Source organism: Salvelinus namaycush, chromosome 39, assembly GCF_016432855.1.
Source record: "Salvelinus namaycush isolate Seneca chromosome 39, SaNama_1.0, whole genome shotgun sequence".
In the NCBI taxonomy this organism is placed as follows: domain Eukaryota; kingdom Metazoa; phylum Chordata; class Actinopteri; order Salmoniformes; family Salmonidae; genus Salvelinus; species Salvelinus namaycush.
Window position 1 is genome coordinate 9,776,065 of NC_052345.1, and position 16,884 is coordinate 9,792,948.

At 46.7% G+C, this 16,884-nt stretch overlaps 1 protein-coding gene across 2 annotated transcripts in view; it reads left to right on the plus strand.

Annotated features, from left to right (window-relative positions):
• LOC120032833 (SH3 and PX domain-containing protein 2A-like) overlaps positions 1-16,884 on the plus strand; it is a 124,841-nt gene that overhangs the window by 23,375 nt on the left and 84,582 nt on the right. For both annotated transcript variants that reach the window (XM_038979035.1, XM_038979036.1), the window contains exon 3: positions 14,618-14,693. In XM_038979035.1, coding sequence (XP_038834963.1) covers positions 14,618-14,693 — 76 coding nt within the window. The remainder of the gene's footprint in view (positions 1-14,617; positions 14,694-16,884) is intronic.

Here is a 16,884-nt window from a genome sequence, read left to right on the forward strand (position 1 = left end):
CTCTGTCTCTTTCTCGCTGTCTGTCTCTTTCTCTCTCCCTGTCTCTTTCTCTCTCTGTCTCTTTCTCTCTCTGTCTCTCTCTTCCTCCCTCTTTTTCCCTTCTTCTCTCTCTCTCCCTCTGTCGCTCTCCCTTTTTTCTCTTTCTCTACTCTTTCTCTCTCACTCCCTCCCTCTTCTGCCTTCTCTCTATCTCTCTCTCTCCCTCCCTCTTTCTCTCTCTCTGTCTCTCTCCCTTGCCTCTCACTCCCTCTCTGTCACTCTCCCTTTCTCTCTCTCTCTCTATATATATATAATTATAATTAATGAATGTAATTATATATATATATAATTACAGGCCTCCTGTTCAACTCCCTCAAGGTCTTCTCAGGCTGAGGGGGAGTCTCAGGTTTTTGCCTTCAACATCAATAGTTAGTGCTATGGCTTGTTTTGCACAATGGCTTGCAGAGTGAAGACTGTCAAGGTTTCATAGAAATGTCCTTTTGGATTTGATAAATAATACGCTTTTTATTGAAGGAAGGTACATCTCTTTGTCCGAGAATACAATGTGTAAACTGTTTTTAGTTTGCAGGGCGGTCGCAGTGGATAGAAATTATACAGAGTTGAAGGTTGATTGGAGAAATGGTATTGTTGTGGCAGTGACATCTCAGTATATTATGAAATAGCAGGGTTACATTTACAGCTACACCTCAGATAATGTGGTTAACAGGATATAGAATACATACCCATACATTAATAGGGTTCTGTGTTTTTCCTGATCAGGTCAAAGGTTCAGGACCATACCCATATAGGCTACAGGTACAATACTCTAGAGCAGCGATCATGAACTAGATTCAGCCTCGGGCCGATTTTGTCATGAGCAGATGGTCAGGGGGCCTGAACATAATTACAAATCATTTGTAGACTGCAAATTGATCGCAAGAAGCCCAAACATATATAATATTTGACTAAAACATAATCATTTCAAACCTTGCTTACATTTGTATACGATCACATATACTGAGTGTACAAAATGTTAGGAACAGCGTCCTAATGCTGCCTCAATTCGTTTCTCTCTCTGTCTCTCACTCCCTCCCTCTTTCCCCCTTCTTCTCTCTCTCTCTCTCTCTCTCTCTCTCTCTCTCTGTCTCTCTCTCTGTCTCTCTCCCTCCCTCTTTCTCCCTTCTTCTCTCTCACTCTCTCTGTCTCTCTCTCCCTCCCTCTTTCTCCCTTCTTCTCTCTCACTCCTCTCTGTCACTCTCCCTTTCTCTCTCTCTCTCTCTATATATATATATATATATAATTATAATTGGACTCAGGTGTCGGAAGCATTCCACAGGGATGCTGGTCCATGTTGACTCCAATGCTTCCCACAGTTGTGTGAAGTTGGCTGGATGTCCTTTGGGTGGTGGACCATTCTTGAAACACACGGGAAACTGTTGAGCGTGAAAACCCCTGCAGTGTTATAGTTCTTGACACAAACCGGTGCTCCTGGTACATACCCCGTTCAAAGGCACTTCAATCTTTTGTCTTGCCCGTTCACCCTCTGAATGGCACACATAGACAAGCTGTGTCTCAATTGTATCAAGGCTTAAAAAATCCTTCTTTAACCTGTCTCCTCCCTTTCACATACACTGATTGAAGTGGATTTAACAAGTGACATCAATAAGGAATCATAGCTTTCACCTGGATTCACCTGGTCAGTCTATGTCATGGAGAGAGCAGGTGTTCCTAATGTTTTGTACACTCAGTGTATATCTCTCTATTATGCGTGGGAATACTTTGGAACAGATTTCCAAAATTAAAATCATATATAATCACATATATGAATGTTTTTTGCTCAGAAACCTTGAAGGGCCAAATAAAATCACCCGCAGGCCAAATTCGGCAGGTGGGGAACCCTAGTTAACTCTGGTCTGACATATAAAACCACAAAGGACCTCTGTATGACGTGTCTCATGCCACTTCCCTGGTATTCTATCCTCCTTTGCTATAGGTAGCATTGGTTAGCGGACCAGGTGTCCTTCTATGCCATTGCAATAGCAATAGCTCCTCTCCAGCCTCCAGCCGAACCCTTGGTTAGTGTTAATGAACAATGGTTCAGTAAACAGCAGTCCTGTCTGTCTGTCAGCACACGGCTTCTCATCACTACCTCGTCAGCCTGGAACGGCCCTGAACCTGGCTTCTCACACAGTGGTTCACACCGTTAATTATAATCCGGCTGTCTCTCTCTCTGTCTTTCTTTCTCGTTTCCGTCTCTTTCCTTTCTTGTTTTGCTCTTAATGGAGAGCGAATATTCAGCTAATCCGAGGCCCACTCCACCTACAGGTCAAATGCATTAGTTTACGCACAGCTAGGGGCTAGAGACTTTTGAGGATGGTGGTCTTGTGAGGATTTGTGTGTGTGTGTGATGTATCGCTGGTGCTCATCCCAATTACCCAGCCAATCTTTCTATTACAGATGATCCAATTTCACCCTCTCTCCTCTCTCTCTGGCTTTCCCCCTCAATCGGATTACATCTGATGGGGATGGGCAGGAAGAGGTTTGAGGAAAGATCTTAAGTTCAGGTACAATATCCCTTTCAGAAATAGACTGACAAAAACACTACTTTCCATTAAACCCTCATTTATAAAGGTTGGCCTCAAAAGTATTTTGCAGGAGATACATGTTCAAGATAGCAGCTGGCATTCTCAACCGTGTCCTATGACCAGATTCTCAACTCTGCCCCACTTTTCATTTGAACTATATTGTCTTATAATGAAATAGACCCGAAATAACCCTGTTTTTTTTGTGGAAAGGAGAAAAATGCAATCTCTGTCAGGAGTCTCATTTCCCCTCCACGCCCTTGGGAGCGCGGGCAGAGCGTACGGGGCACACACCAGGGGCGCTGACATCCCTTCCCGCTGCATCTCCTTCTGGGCTTGTGGTCTGGCCACGTGGCTCAAAGTTTGTCCTGATTCCAAGCATGGAAACTCTGAGAATGTTGGCTGAGCGCTAGGCTAATTTCAGTACCGTTACAGGGCTGAGGGCTATCTCTCTCTCTCTCTCTCTCTCTATCTCTCTCTCTCTCTGCACTCAACTGTAAGATGGCTGGCCTATTTTTCTACCTTTAACTGAAGCAGAAAGCTACAGTTGGTAACCTGAAGCCATGTTCTTAGTGCATTGGTGGGGTTTGTGCCCACTGGCCACAGAAGTAGAGGATGTTCTGAATCAAGTATAGAGTTAGTTGTGGTCAGAAAGAGGGTGGCAGGGTTACTGGAAAACTACCATCAAAGCATTCAGACCCCTTGTCTAGAGTGCCAACCTTCTCACACTAAGAGAGTGAAACGTGATACTGGTTTCGTTTCTCACAGTATTTAAGTAATGCACTACGATAGGAAGGGCTGCCTTGGTTTCATTGCAGTAGATACACACGGCGACTAAATAGATATTCCTCGACTTAATGCCGTTAAATTAGGAGCAGAGATGCAGAGAAACTCAAACCACTGCACTTTCCCCTTCTCCACTTCAGTGTTTATTTCAGTGTTTCTCTCATGTTCTTTCATCCCATGGGCTCATGTGTTCTTTCATCCCATGGGCTCATGCATTCTTTCATCCCATGGGCTCATGCGTTCTTTCATCCCATGGGCTCATGCGTTCTTTCATCCCATGGGCTCATGCGTTCTTTCATCCCATGGGCTCATGCGTTCTTTCATCCCATGGGCTCATGCGTTCTTTCATCCCATGGGCTCATGCGTTCTTTCATCCCATGGGCTCATGCGTTCTTTCATCCCATGGGCTCATGCGTTCTTTCATCCCATGGGCTCATGCGTTCTTTCATCCCATGGGCTCATGCGTTCTTTCATCCCATGGGCTCATGCGTTCTTTCATCCCATGGGCTCATGCGTTCTTTCATCCCATGGGCTCATGCGTTCTTTCATCTCATGGGCTCATTGCGTTCTTTCATCCCATGGGCTCATGCGTTCTTTCATCCCATGGGCTCATGCGTTCTTTCATCCCATGTGCTCATGCGTTCTTTCATCCCATGGGCTCATGCGTTCTTTCATCCCATGGGCTCATGCGTTCTTTCATCCCATGGGCTCATGTGTTCTTTCATCCCATGGGCTCATGCGTTCTTTCATCCCATGGGCTCATGCGTTCTTTCATCCCATGGGCTCATGCGTTCTTTCATCCCATGGGCTCATTGCGTTCTTTCATCCCATGGGCTCATGTGTTCTTTCATCCCATGGGCTCATTGCGTTCTTTCATCCCATGGGCTCATGCGTTCTTTCATCCCATGGGCTCATTGCGTTCTTTCATCCCATGGGCTCATGTGTTCTTTCATCCCATGGGCTCATTGCGTTCTTTCATCCCATGGGCTCATGCGTTCTTTCATCCCATGGGCTCATGCGTTCTTTCATCCCATGGGCTCATGCGTTCTTTCATCCCATGGGCTCATGCGTTCTTTCATCCCATGGGCTCATGCGTTCTTTCATCCCATGGGCTCATGCGTTCTTTCATCCCATGGGCTCATGCGTTCTTTCATCCCATGGGCTCATGCGTTCTTTCATGCCATGGGCTCATGCGTTCTTTCATCCCATGGGCTCATTGCGTTCTTTCATCCCATGGGCTCATTGCGATCTTTCATCCCATGGGCTCATTGCGTTCTTTCATCCCATGGGCTCATGCGTTCTTTCATCCCATGGGCTCATTGCGTTCTTTCATCCCATGGGCTCATGCGTTCTTTCATCCCATGGGCTCATGCGTTCTTTCATCCCATGGGCTCATTGCGTTCTTTCATCCCATGGGCTCATGCGTTCTTTCATCCCATGGGCTCATTGCGTTCTTTCATCCCATGGGCTCATGTGTTCTTTCATCCCATGGGCTCATGCGTTCTTTCATCCCATGGGCTCATGCGTTCTTTCATCCCATGGGCTCATTGCGTTCTTTCATCCCATGGGCTCATGCGTTCTTTCATCCCATCGGCTCATTGCGTTCTTTCATGCCATGGGCTCATGCGTTCTTTCATCCCATGGGCTCATTGCGTTCTTTCATCCCATGGGCTCATGCGTTCTTTCATCCCATGTGCTCATTGCGTTCTTTCATCCCATGGGCTCATTGCGTTCTTTCATCCCATGGGCTCATTGCGTTCTTTCATCCCATGGGCTCATGCGTCCTTTCATCCCATGGGCTCATTGCGTTCTTTCATCCCATGGGCTCATTGCGTTCTTTCATCCCATGGGCTCATTGCGTTCTTTCATCCCATGGGCTCATTGCGTTCTTTCATCCCATGGGCTCATGCGTTCTTTCATCCCATGGGCTCATGCGTTCTTTCATCCCATGGGCTCATGCGTTCTTTCATCCCATGGGCTCATGCGTTCTTTCATCCCATGGGCTCATTGCGTTCTTTCATCCCATGGGCTCATGCGTTCTTTCATCCCATGGGCTCATGCGTTCTTTCATCCCATGGGCTCATGCGTTCTTTCATCCCATGGGCTCATGCGTTCTTTCATCCCATGGGCTCATGCGTTCTTTCATCCCATGGGCTCATGCGTTCTTTCATCCCATGGGCTCATGCGTTCTTTCATCCCATGGGCTCATGCGTTCTTTCATCCCATGGGCTCATGCGTTCTTTCATCCCATGGGCTCATGCGTTCTTTCATCCCATGGGCTCATGCGTTCTTTCATCCCATGGGCTCATGCGTTCTTTCATCCCATGGGCTCATTGCGTTCTTTCATCCCATGGGCTCATGCGTTCTTTCATCCCATGGGCTCATGCGTTCTTTCATCCCATGGGCTCATGCGTTCTTTCATCCCATGGGCTCATGCGTTCTTTCATCCCATGGGCTCATGCGTTCTTTCATCCCATGGGCTCATGCGTTCTTTCATCCCATGGGCTCATGCGTTCTTTCATCCCATGGGCTCATGCGTTCTTTCATCCCATGGGCTCATGCGTTCTTTCATCCCATGGGCTCATTGCGTTCTTTCATCCCATGGGCTCATTGCGTTCTTTCATCCCATGGGCTCATGCGTTCTTTCATCCCATGGGCTCATGCGTTCTTTCATCCCATGGGCTCATGCGTTCTTTCATCCCATGGGCTCATGCGTTCTTTCATCCCATGGGCTCATGCGTTCTTTCATCCCATGGGCTCATGCGTTCTTTCATCCCATGGGCTCATGCGTTCTTTCATCCCATGGGCTCATGCGTTCTTTCATCCCATGGGCTCATGCGTTCTTTCATCCCATGGGCTCATGCGTTCTTTCATCCCATGGGCTCATGCGTTCTTTCATCCCATGGGCTCATGCGTTCTTTCATGCCATGGGCTCATGCGTTCTTTCATCCCATGGGCTCATTGCGTTCTTTCATCCCATGGGCTCATTGCGATCTTTCATCCCATGGGCTCATTGCATTCTTTCATCCCATGGGCTCATTGCGTTCTTTCATCCCATGGGCTCATGCGTTCTTTCATCCCATGGGCTCATTGCGTTCTTTCATCCCATGGGCTCATGCGTTCTTTCATCCCATGGGCTCATTGCGTTCTTTCATCCCATGGGCTCATGCGTTCTTTCATCCCATGGGCTCATTGCGTTCTTTCATCCCATGGGCTCATTGCGTTCTTTCATCCCATGGGCTCATGCGTTCTTTCATCCCATGGGCTCATTGCGTTCTTTCATCCCATGGGCTCATGCGTTCTTTCATCCCATGGGCTCATTGCGTTCTTTCATCCCATGGGCTCATGCGTTCTTTCATCCCATGGGCTCATTGCGTTCTTTCATCCCATGGGCTCATGCGTTCTTTCATCCCATGGGCTCATTGCGTTCTTTCATCCCATGGGCTCATGCGTTCTTTCATCCCATGTGCTCATTGCGTTCTTTCATCCCATGGGCTCATTGCGTTCTTTCATCCCATGGGCTCATGCGTTCTTTCATCCCATGGGCTCATTGCGTTCTTTCATCCCATGGGCTCATTGCGTTCTTTCATCCCATGGGCTCATTGCGTTCTTTCATCCCATGGGCTCATTGCGTTCTTTCATCCCATGGGCTCATGCGTTCTTTCATCCCATGGGCTCATGCGTTCTTTCATCCCATGGGCTCATGCGTTCTTTCATCCCATGGGCTCATGTGTTCTTTCATCCCATGGGCTCATGCGTTCTTTCATCCCATGGGCTCATGCGTTCTTTCATCCCATGGGCTCATTGCATTCTTTCATCCCATGGGCTCATGCGTTCTTTCATCCCATGGGCTCATTGCGTTCTTTCATCCCATGGGCTCATGCGTTCTTTCATCCCATGGGCTCATGTGTTCTTTCATTCCATGGGCTCATTGCGTTCTTTCATCCCATGGGCTCATGCGTTCTTTCATCCCATGGGCTCATTGCGTTCTTTCATCCCATGGGCTCATGCGTTCTTTCATCCCATGGGCTCATGCGTTCTTTCATCCCATGGGCTCATTGCGTTCTCTTGCGTTCTTTTCATCCCATGGGCTTATTGCGTTCTTTCATCCCATGGGCTCATGCGTTCTTTCATCCCATGGGCTCTCGCGTTCTTTCATCCCATGGGCTCATGCGTTCTTTCATCCCATGGGCTCATGCGTTCTTTCATCCCATGGGCTCATTGCGTTCTTTCATCCCATGGGCTCATGCGTTCTTTCATCCCATGGGCTCATGCGTTCTTGAGCACCGCGTGAAAGTAGAACAACCACAAGACAGAGTTCACCTGTACGTTATAATGTACAGATCTAGACCCAAAGATCCATTGGTCTTTCCAGTTCCCACGGTTGTGTAATAAAGCCTACAAAAGCGTGCTCATGACTAGTCCCAAAACTACTGCACCAAGCCTTGGGATACAGTAAGCTTGAAATTCGAACCCCTGGTTCCCATTCCCGTTCCAATCCATGGAATGATGATGGTGGGCTTCCTAAGACGTCCATAGCCTTTCCCTGGAGTCTTGTTGCAGGCCAAGGCCGGATCTGGAGTCTAGAAGCTGGAAGAGGAGAGCTGCAGCTGGGAGTGATAGACATTACCACATCCCAGCACCTGTTGCTTTGTGACTGGGGAGCTTCAATTGGAACCTACAGGGTTATAACCTAACAACAAGCCCCATTGACTTTACCAGAATATAGCCAATTTCTCCAGCAACTCGAATCCATACATCACCTCACCCCCTTCTGAAATGGGTTAATACATGTTCCATCAAGATACCTGGAGGCACCGAGCTGTGATTTGTCGAGATCGAATGCCAAGGTTCCAATTTATATATAGAGCCGCAACTGTGAATGATTGTGGTTGGAGGGAGCACTAGCTCGCTATTCGCTAACCCCTGTTCCCCGGATCCAGACATCTGTCTCTAGAAACTCGATACCCCGGGCCACTAACGCGTGTCCAGACTTGATTCATGTTGTCCATTCGTTTCCTCAGTCGCTCTGTCTTTTGTGTGGTAGCGCTGGAGTGGTATAGCCTGGTCCCAGATCTGTTTGTGCTGTCTTGCCTAACTCATGGTCAATATCACAAGATAGCACAAACAGATCTGGGACCAGGCGAGTAGTAGTAGGATTAAGAAGGAATAAGGGAAGAACCTGCATTCTGTTCTGGCAATACTAGACAGGCAAAATATCAATTACTTTTAACCCTTCCCTCCCTCCTCCTTCAGCCCCCTTTTATTTCCTGTCTTGTTTACACCAACATGTCTTGTAATTAGTGGATTAAAGTGAGTTGCTAGAGAGAGAGAGTCCAGGGCTGCGTCTCACATGGCACCCTATTCCCTTTATAGTGCACCACGTTTGACCAGGGCCCAAAAGGCTCTGGTCAAAAGTAGTGCAATGTACAGTATAGGGAGCAGTGTACCATTTGGGCTGCAGCCCAGGAAATAAATGACTTCGCCTCCGCCCACCATTTCAAGCTACAAAGACTCACTATGTTGACATTACACTGAGTAAATCTGACTGCTGCTGATTGTTTAGAGTTCATTTGATTCTCAGTGGAACCATGTGATCATTACCGTGGAAATGGTGGGACCACATGGTTCTTCAGTGTTATGTGGGTCATGAGTTTGTTTCATAAGTGGGGAGCTGCTAAGTGTGTTTGTGTGTGTGTGTGCGTCTATCTGTGTGTGACTGTGTGTTCTGTCACCTGTGTGGTTCAACCAAGGGTAGCTCCTCTTGAGTCACTCTTCACAGGAAGTGATGCGTGTCCATGCGCTCGCTCTCTCTCTCTCTCTCTCTCTCTCTCTCTCTCTCTCTCTCTCTCTCTCTCTCTCTCTCTCTCTCTCTCTCTCTCTCTCTCTCTCTCCAATTAAAAGGGTATTTATTGACATGGGAAACATATGTTTACATTGCCAAAGCAAGGGAATAAACAATAAACAGAAGTGAGAAGAAACACATTTGACAACATCAACAAAAAACTATTAGAAATTAACAGTAAACATTGCACTCAAAAAGGTTTAAAGAAGATAAAGACATTAAGTGTTATATTATCAGCTATGTACAGTGTTTTACAATGTGCAAATAGTCTCTCTCTCTCTCTCTCTCTCTCTCTCTCTCTCTCTCTCTCTCTCTCTCTCTCTCTCTCTCTCTCTCTCTCTCTATGTCACACCCTGGCCTTAGTTATCTTTGTTTTCATTATTATTTTAGTTAGGTCAGGGTGTGACATGGGGAAGTTTGTGTGTTTTTGTATTGTCTAGGGTGTTGTATGGTTTAGGGGGTTAAGTAGAGTAGATGGGTTAGTGTTCAGTGTAGGTGTCTAGGAAAGTCTATGGTTGCCTGAATTGGTTCTCAATCAGAGACAGCTGGTTATTGTTGTCTCTGATTGGGAGCCATATTTAAGGCAGCCATAGGCTTTAGCTGTTTGTGGGTAATTGTCTATGTGTAGTGTTTGTGTCAGCACTATTTATATGTATAGCTTCACGGTCGTCATTTTGTTAGTTTTTGTATAGTTGTTCGTTTCTTGTTTTTCTCTCTTCTTTAAATAAAGAAGATGTATTTTGCACACGCTGCGCCTTGGTCCAATCTCTCACAGCAAGACGATCGTGACACTCTCTCTCTCTCTAAAACAAAGCGGACTCTTTAACTTAAATCCCAACTCATTCCCACAACTCCATATATGGCGTGCCTATTATAAGCCACTGTGCATGATATGAAGAGGGGCCTGCTGCAGCTGTGGGCCGTAGCCTTCAATGTTATCCATATTCAAAGCACATTTCCAACACCAACGCCTTGTTATACTGCACCTCGGATTTCGCAAGCAGTGCCGGGTTCACGTGCTAGTCGGAACTGTCGAAGCTAGGGTTCTAAATATCTTTATGCGACCAATAATATTTGATTTGATTTGACTAGGAAACTCCGAAATGTACGTCTTTGCTAACTGGTTGTAGTTATACACGTTCAACCAGTTAGCAAGTCAGACATTTCGGAGTTTCCGTTTTTTCCCGACTGGCATGTGAATGCAGCAATAATGATAAGTCCTCATAGCAGAGTTGGTGTAGGGATAGAATTCGTAGAGATACTCACTGACAATAGAGGAAAAGAAACATGTTCTGTGTGTCTCTTTTTTTTCCCGACCTGACTCTAATAGTGGTCCAGAGCCTCACAGCCTTATCCAATCAGAACGCTTCAGAACACTCACACTCATTCTCTCTAGGCTGGTTACCAAGGAGACAGTTAGGTCTGAGAAGTAGTAGCTACAGCCATAGTCCCAGTCGGTATGAGATAGAACGTTGCGGCCCTGCTCGCCTGTGGGGAAAACAACCTGTGGTTACCTAGGTTACCCCATTGGCTCACAGCAAATACTTGACCTTTTTCAGATGCAATTTTCTCGTTGTCTGCTTGTTTTAGTCAATTACAAAACAACATTTTAGAAAAGTACAAGATGTCTAAAGATGACTTTTCAACATTGCCTGCTCCCGAACGTTCTCACTACTGAGAAAAACATACTATTGTAGGGTTTCCCTCTCGCCACTTTTCGTGATGGTGCTAGCAGCCACATGAGTGAGTGGACTATGCAGCTACACGTAATGAGTGGAGTTACAAACTGACTTCATCAAGCAAGTTAAAAGTCTTACCTGTGATGAAATGTTTCCCACAGACATAGGTACGTGTGGCCTACTTGGACACGGGGATCCCGCATTTCCCACTCTCCAACGCCAATTAGCCTGAAGCCACAGCACAGGGCTCTTATAGCAGGCTCTATTTCCTTACGTGGGAGCATTGCGAACCGTAGGTCGGGATTTTTTTTTACCTGGTTACATTAATCGACAACAAAGTTGCCTCTTATATAATGGGGGTAAATTGTTCGGCGTGGGCGAGGAGAATTTCTTATTATTACGTGAATACCGACTGGGACTATTGTTCTGAATGAGGCTGCGTTTTTGTATTATTTTTTATTCTCCACCCCATAGCGTCCTGGGATTTCTATTCCCACCTGTTTTGGTGGTGCCGGAATTAGCACCCTCGCACCTGTTTGGAGAGACAACATTTGTCTGTGGTCCCACATTTCCCGATGGGATGGGGAAAATGCGTCTCCGAGAGCCAGGTGTCTGTCCAGGGGGAGGAGGAGAGATGGGGAGAAGAAAGGGAGAGTTCTGGGTATTTTAGAGTGAGGGAAGAGGAACGGCAATCGGCTGCGATTTTTAAAAACATTTACAAGTTTTGAATTTGGTCCAACTAGGCCAACTTGGATAATTTGGATCGAACCACTAATAAACAGAGTGGAGATAGTTAACTTGATTCAGTATGTTGAATGAGGAAATTAGGCAACTCAGTAAACACTTTGTTCAATTGAAGCAGACAACAGCTGGATTATGTTTTGTACGGTTTTAGTGATTCTAACCCTCAATTTATAACGCCTACACAGCAGCACAGTAACTTCACAGTAACTGTCAAAGTACCTCTTACGTTCCTTCTTCCTCCTTACCTCTTTAGGCTTTGTTTACATACTTTTACTGTGAGACAGTAACTCCTAGTTGTAAGATACTAACTCTCATTGCTACCTATTAGCTACCGCTACCTACTTCTCCCTTGCAGCTACATTTTGATTCAGAAAAAGTTTAAGCCCACCCTTTATGTAAAGCTGGTATCAGTTGTTTGGCTCAAGCATTCAAACCACCAACATTGCTTTCAGTACAGAGTGGACCACCACTCAGCATCTTACCCACTGGAAGACCAACCCCTCCACTGGGACAAGGCATATAGAGTTTTTCCCTGTGAGAGCAAAACCAAACTGAACTGAGCTGCGATCCCAGTCAGGGACGACAAAGCATACAAATAGAATACCGCCGGCCCACCCATCACTGTTTCACTGAAGCTGGAGACTCATATCTCCCTCTGTAACTTTAAGCACCAGCTGTCAGAGCAGCTCACAGATCACTGCACCTGTACATAGCCCATCTGTAAATAGCCCATCCAACTACCTCATCCCATACTGTTATTTTTTTGCTCCTTTACACCCCAGTATCTCTACTTGCACACTCATCTTCTGCACATCTATCACTCCAGTGTTTAATTGCTAAATTGTAATTATTTCGCCACTATGGCCTATTTATTGCCTTACCTCCCTTATCTTACCTCATTTGCACACACTGGATATATAGTTATATATAGGCCCCGTGTGGCTCAGTTGGTAGAGCATGGCGCTTGCAACGCCAGGGTTGTGGGTTCGTTTCCCACGGGGGGCCAGTACAAAAAAAAAAAAAATGAATGTATGTACTTGTAAGTCGCTCTGGATAAGAGCGTCTGCTAAATGACTTAAATGTAAATGTAATACTTTTCTATTGTGTTATTGACTGTATGTTTGTTTATTCCATGTGTAACTTGGTGGTTGTTGTTTGTGTCGCACTGCTTTGCTTTATCTTGGCCAGGTCACAGTTGCAAATGAGAACTTGTTCTCAACTGGCTTACCTGGTTAAATAAAGGTGGGGGAAAAAAGAAGAAAAAAATCACAGACCCATTGATTTGAATGGGAATTTCTGTTCTAGTAAATCTAATTCTATGAGAAAGAGAACCCCAGCGGAGTTTAGTTTCTGGAAAAACCCAGTCAACATGGGGCTGTGTGTATACGTATGCTGACCCAGACACAGAGAGAGAACTGGGTTTGGACCAGTCCCTCGTTCCCGTTCTGCTAGATTGTTTATTCGCCTGGTTCCTCTGGGTCTTTACCCTGCCCCGATGCACACCAGATTTATGGTGTGGTCTCTCTCTCTCTTTCTCTCTCTGTTTTTCTGTGTCTCTTTCTCTGTCACACACACCTGCATACATAAGCACGCAGGAACACACGCAGGAACACACGCAGGAACACACGCAGGAACACACGCAGGAACACACGCAGGAACACACGCAGGAACACACGCAGGAACACACGCAGGAACACACGCAGGAACACACGCAGGAACACACGCAGGAACACACGTACGCACACACACACGCACGCGCACGCACGCACGCACGCACGCACACACACACACACACACACACACACACACACACACACACACACACACACACACACACACACACACACACACACACACACACACACACACACACACACACACACACACAATAAATACTTTATTTGAATCCACCAATCAAATTTACATTAAAAAAGGTTCCAAACATTTCAGAGGTTCCTGTATGCATGGCACTCAAGGGTACAGACAGCACCTACTTCTCCAAACAGCTATGCTTCCCAGGACCGCTGAAACAGAGCAGTATCCAGCCTACTGCGTCGCCCTAGTTTTTGTCAGGCCTGCAATCTGGAGGCCGCACACTGCAAGGCTGTGTACGTGGCTGAGACTGCCAAATATAAGCTCCAGCAGCTTGCACCTCCACCCGAGGCTGTCCAAGCGTGCCGTGAGGGGCTGGTATTTAAGCAACTTGTCGGCAAAGTCCTGTTCCATGTAGCCGTCAAATGAGCAGCCCACTTACAAACACACATGCACGCACGCACACACACAAACACACACACACGCACACACACATTTCCCTTATCTTTTTCTCTCTATCTTTTCTTTCTCATTCTCTCTCTTCTCTTCTTACAGTATATATGCTGCAGACAGTATAGGCTTCTTCACCCACAGCCCCATTTACGTTTCCTAATCCCTAAAATCCCCCCTTTTGCATGATTTATTTAGGGGTTGAAATTGGATAAACACAATATGGCCGACACTGCCTGGCATCTCTGACCTCTGCAGTTTGTGTGTGTGTGTGGAAAAAGTCCCCCTGTGTGTATGTGTGTGTGTGTGTGTGTGTGTGTGTGTGTGTGTGTGTGTGTGTGTGTGTGTGTGTGTGTGTGTGCAGTTCCCTCTAACCCCGGTGTCAGCACTTCTCCTCCCTTAGTACCACAGCGTTTTTATGAATAAATCGACTCACATTAACTCCTCTCCACCACGAGCAGCAAAACACCATGCAGCGTTTGTCCTTGTCCGACTGGGAATTTAAAATGTGTCCAAGCTTTGATATGATATAATCTCTGATGCTGTGATCGGAGTGGCGGGGAATTTTAAATACTGAGCCCAGCTGTTTCTTTCAATGAAATTCAATGAAATGAAACACTATTGAATTCCTCAGTGAGCTGTATTGAGAAGAAGTACATTTGTAAATGTTTGCCAAATATTTCTCTCCCTCTTAATAAATGAATTTAAAAAAAAAATGCTCTGTGTGTTGCTCTTTACAGATGCAGATTCTTGACAAGTTCCCAATCGAGGGAGGGCAGAAAGATCCCAAGAAGAGAATCATCCCATTTCTCCCAGGTGAGTCTCCATCATTTCTCCCTGTCCAGTCTCCATCATTTCTCCCAGGTCAGTCTCCATCATTTCTCCCAGGTCAGTCTCCATCATTTCTCCCAGGTCAGTCTCCATCATTTCTCCCTGTCCAGTCTCCATCATTTCTCCCAGGTCAGTCTCCATCATTTCTCCCAGGTGTGTCTCCATCATTTTTATCTCCCTCTCTCCTTTTCTTCTTTTCTCCACACGCATAAAGTCTTTTACACGACGATAAGCCTCTGTCAACCTCATTTCCCTTAACATCGAACCCGACCAACAGTCTAATCGATCCCTTGCCATAGATGGCCATAAGATCTAATGACATGACATTATCCATAGGGGCGTATTGGGGTTTATAAGGAAGTACAGTCTGACTTGAGGCAGACAGACACCACCATGACAGTAAAGTCACCGATAGCGCTGACTCGGAAAGAAGTTACACCGCATCAGTATCCTGTGTGTGTCAGTATCCTGCTCGTCTCGACGCCCCTCCTAGTGTCGTTCATACATTATTCATCTGTCGGTCCATCCAGTTGACTGTCTCTCTGAGGTGCAGCAGCAGGGAGGTGCTGACAGTGTGTGTTTGTCTGATGTGGGAGTGAAAGACACAAAATGGAAAAAGAGATTGAGGAAGAGATGGTAGAACAGAGAGCGAGACAACACTCCTGCTGTGTGAGTGAGAGGCTTCTGTCTGTTTACGGTTTATGTTGATTAGGCTGTCTTAGAGCCTGATGGAGACCACATGCTCTCTTAGAGCCTGATGGAGACCACATGCTCTCTTAGAGCCTGATGGAGACCACATGCTCTCTTAGAGCCTGATGGAGACCACATGCTCTCTTAAAGCCTGATGGAGACCACATGCTCTCTTAGAGCCTGATGGAGACCACATGCTCTCTTAAAGCCTGATGGAGACCACATGCTCTCTTAGAGCCTGATGGAGACCACATGCTCTCTTAGAGCCTGATGGAGACCACATGCTCTCTTAAAGCCTGATGGAGACCACATGCTCTCTTAGAGCCTGATGGAGACCACATGCTCTCTTAGAGCCTGATGGAGACCACATGCTCTCTTAAAGCCTGATGGAGACCACATGCTCTCTTAGATCCTGATGGAGACCACATGCTCTCTTAAAGCCTGATGGAGACCACATGCTCTCTTAGAGCCTGATGGAGACCACATGCTCTCTTAGAGCCTGATGGAGACCACATGCTCTCTTAGAGCCTGATGGAGACCACATGCTCTCTTAGAGCCTGATGGAGACCACATGCTCTCTTAGAGCCTGATGGAGACCACATGCTCTCTTAAAGCCTGATGGAGACCACATGCTCTCTTAGATCCTGATGGAGACCACATGCTCTCTTAAAGCCTGATGGAGACCACATGCTCTCTTAGAGCCTGATGGAGACCACATGCTCTCTTAGAGCCTGATGGAGACCACATGCTCTCTTAGAGCCTGATGGAGACCACATGCTCTCTTAAAGCCTGATGGAGACCACATGCTCTCTTAGAGCCTGATGGAGACCACATGCTCTCTTAAAGCCTGATGGAGACCACATGCCTTCTTAGAGCCTGATGGAGACCACATTATATCTTAGAGCCCAATGGAGACCACATGCTCTCTTAGAGCCCGATGAAGACCACATGCTCTCTTAAAGCCTGATGGAGACCACATGCTCTCTTAGAGCCCGATGGAGACCACATGCTCTCTTAGAGCCCGATGGAGACCACATTATCTCTCAGAGCCTGATGGAGACCACATGCTCTCTTAGAGCCTGATGGAGACCACATTATCTCTCAGAGCCTGATGGAGACCACATGCTCTCTTAGAGCCTGATGGAGACCACATGCTCTCTTAGAGCCTGATGGAGACCACATTATCTCTCAGAGCCTGATGGAGACCACATGCTCTCTTAGAGCCTGATGGAGACCACATTATCTCTCAGAGCCTGATGGAGACCACATGCTCTCTTAGAGCCTGATGGAGACCACATTATCTCTTAGAGCCTGATGGAGACCACATGCTCTCTTAGAGCCTGATGGAGACCACATGCTCTGTTAGAGCCTGATGGAGACCACATTATCTCTTAGAGCATGATGGAGACCACATGCTCTCTTAGAGCCTGATGGAGACCACATGCTCTCAGCCCTTTCCCTACCCATGCCTGGCTACCCAGACTCA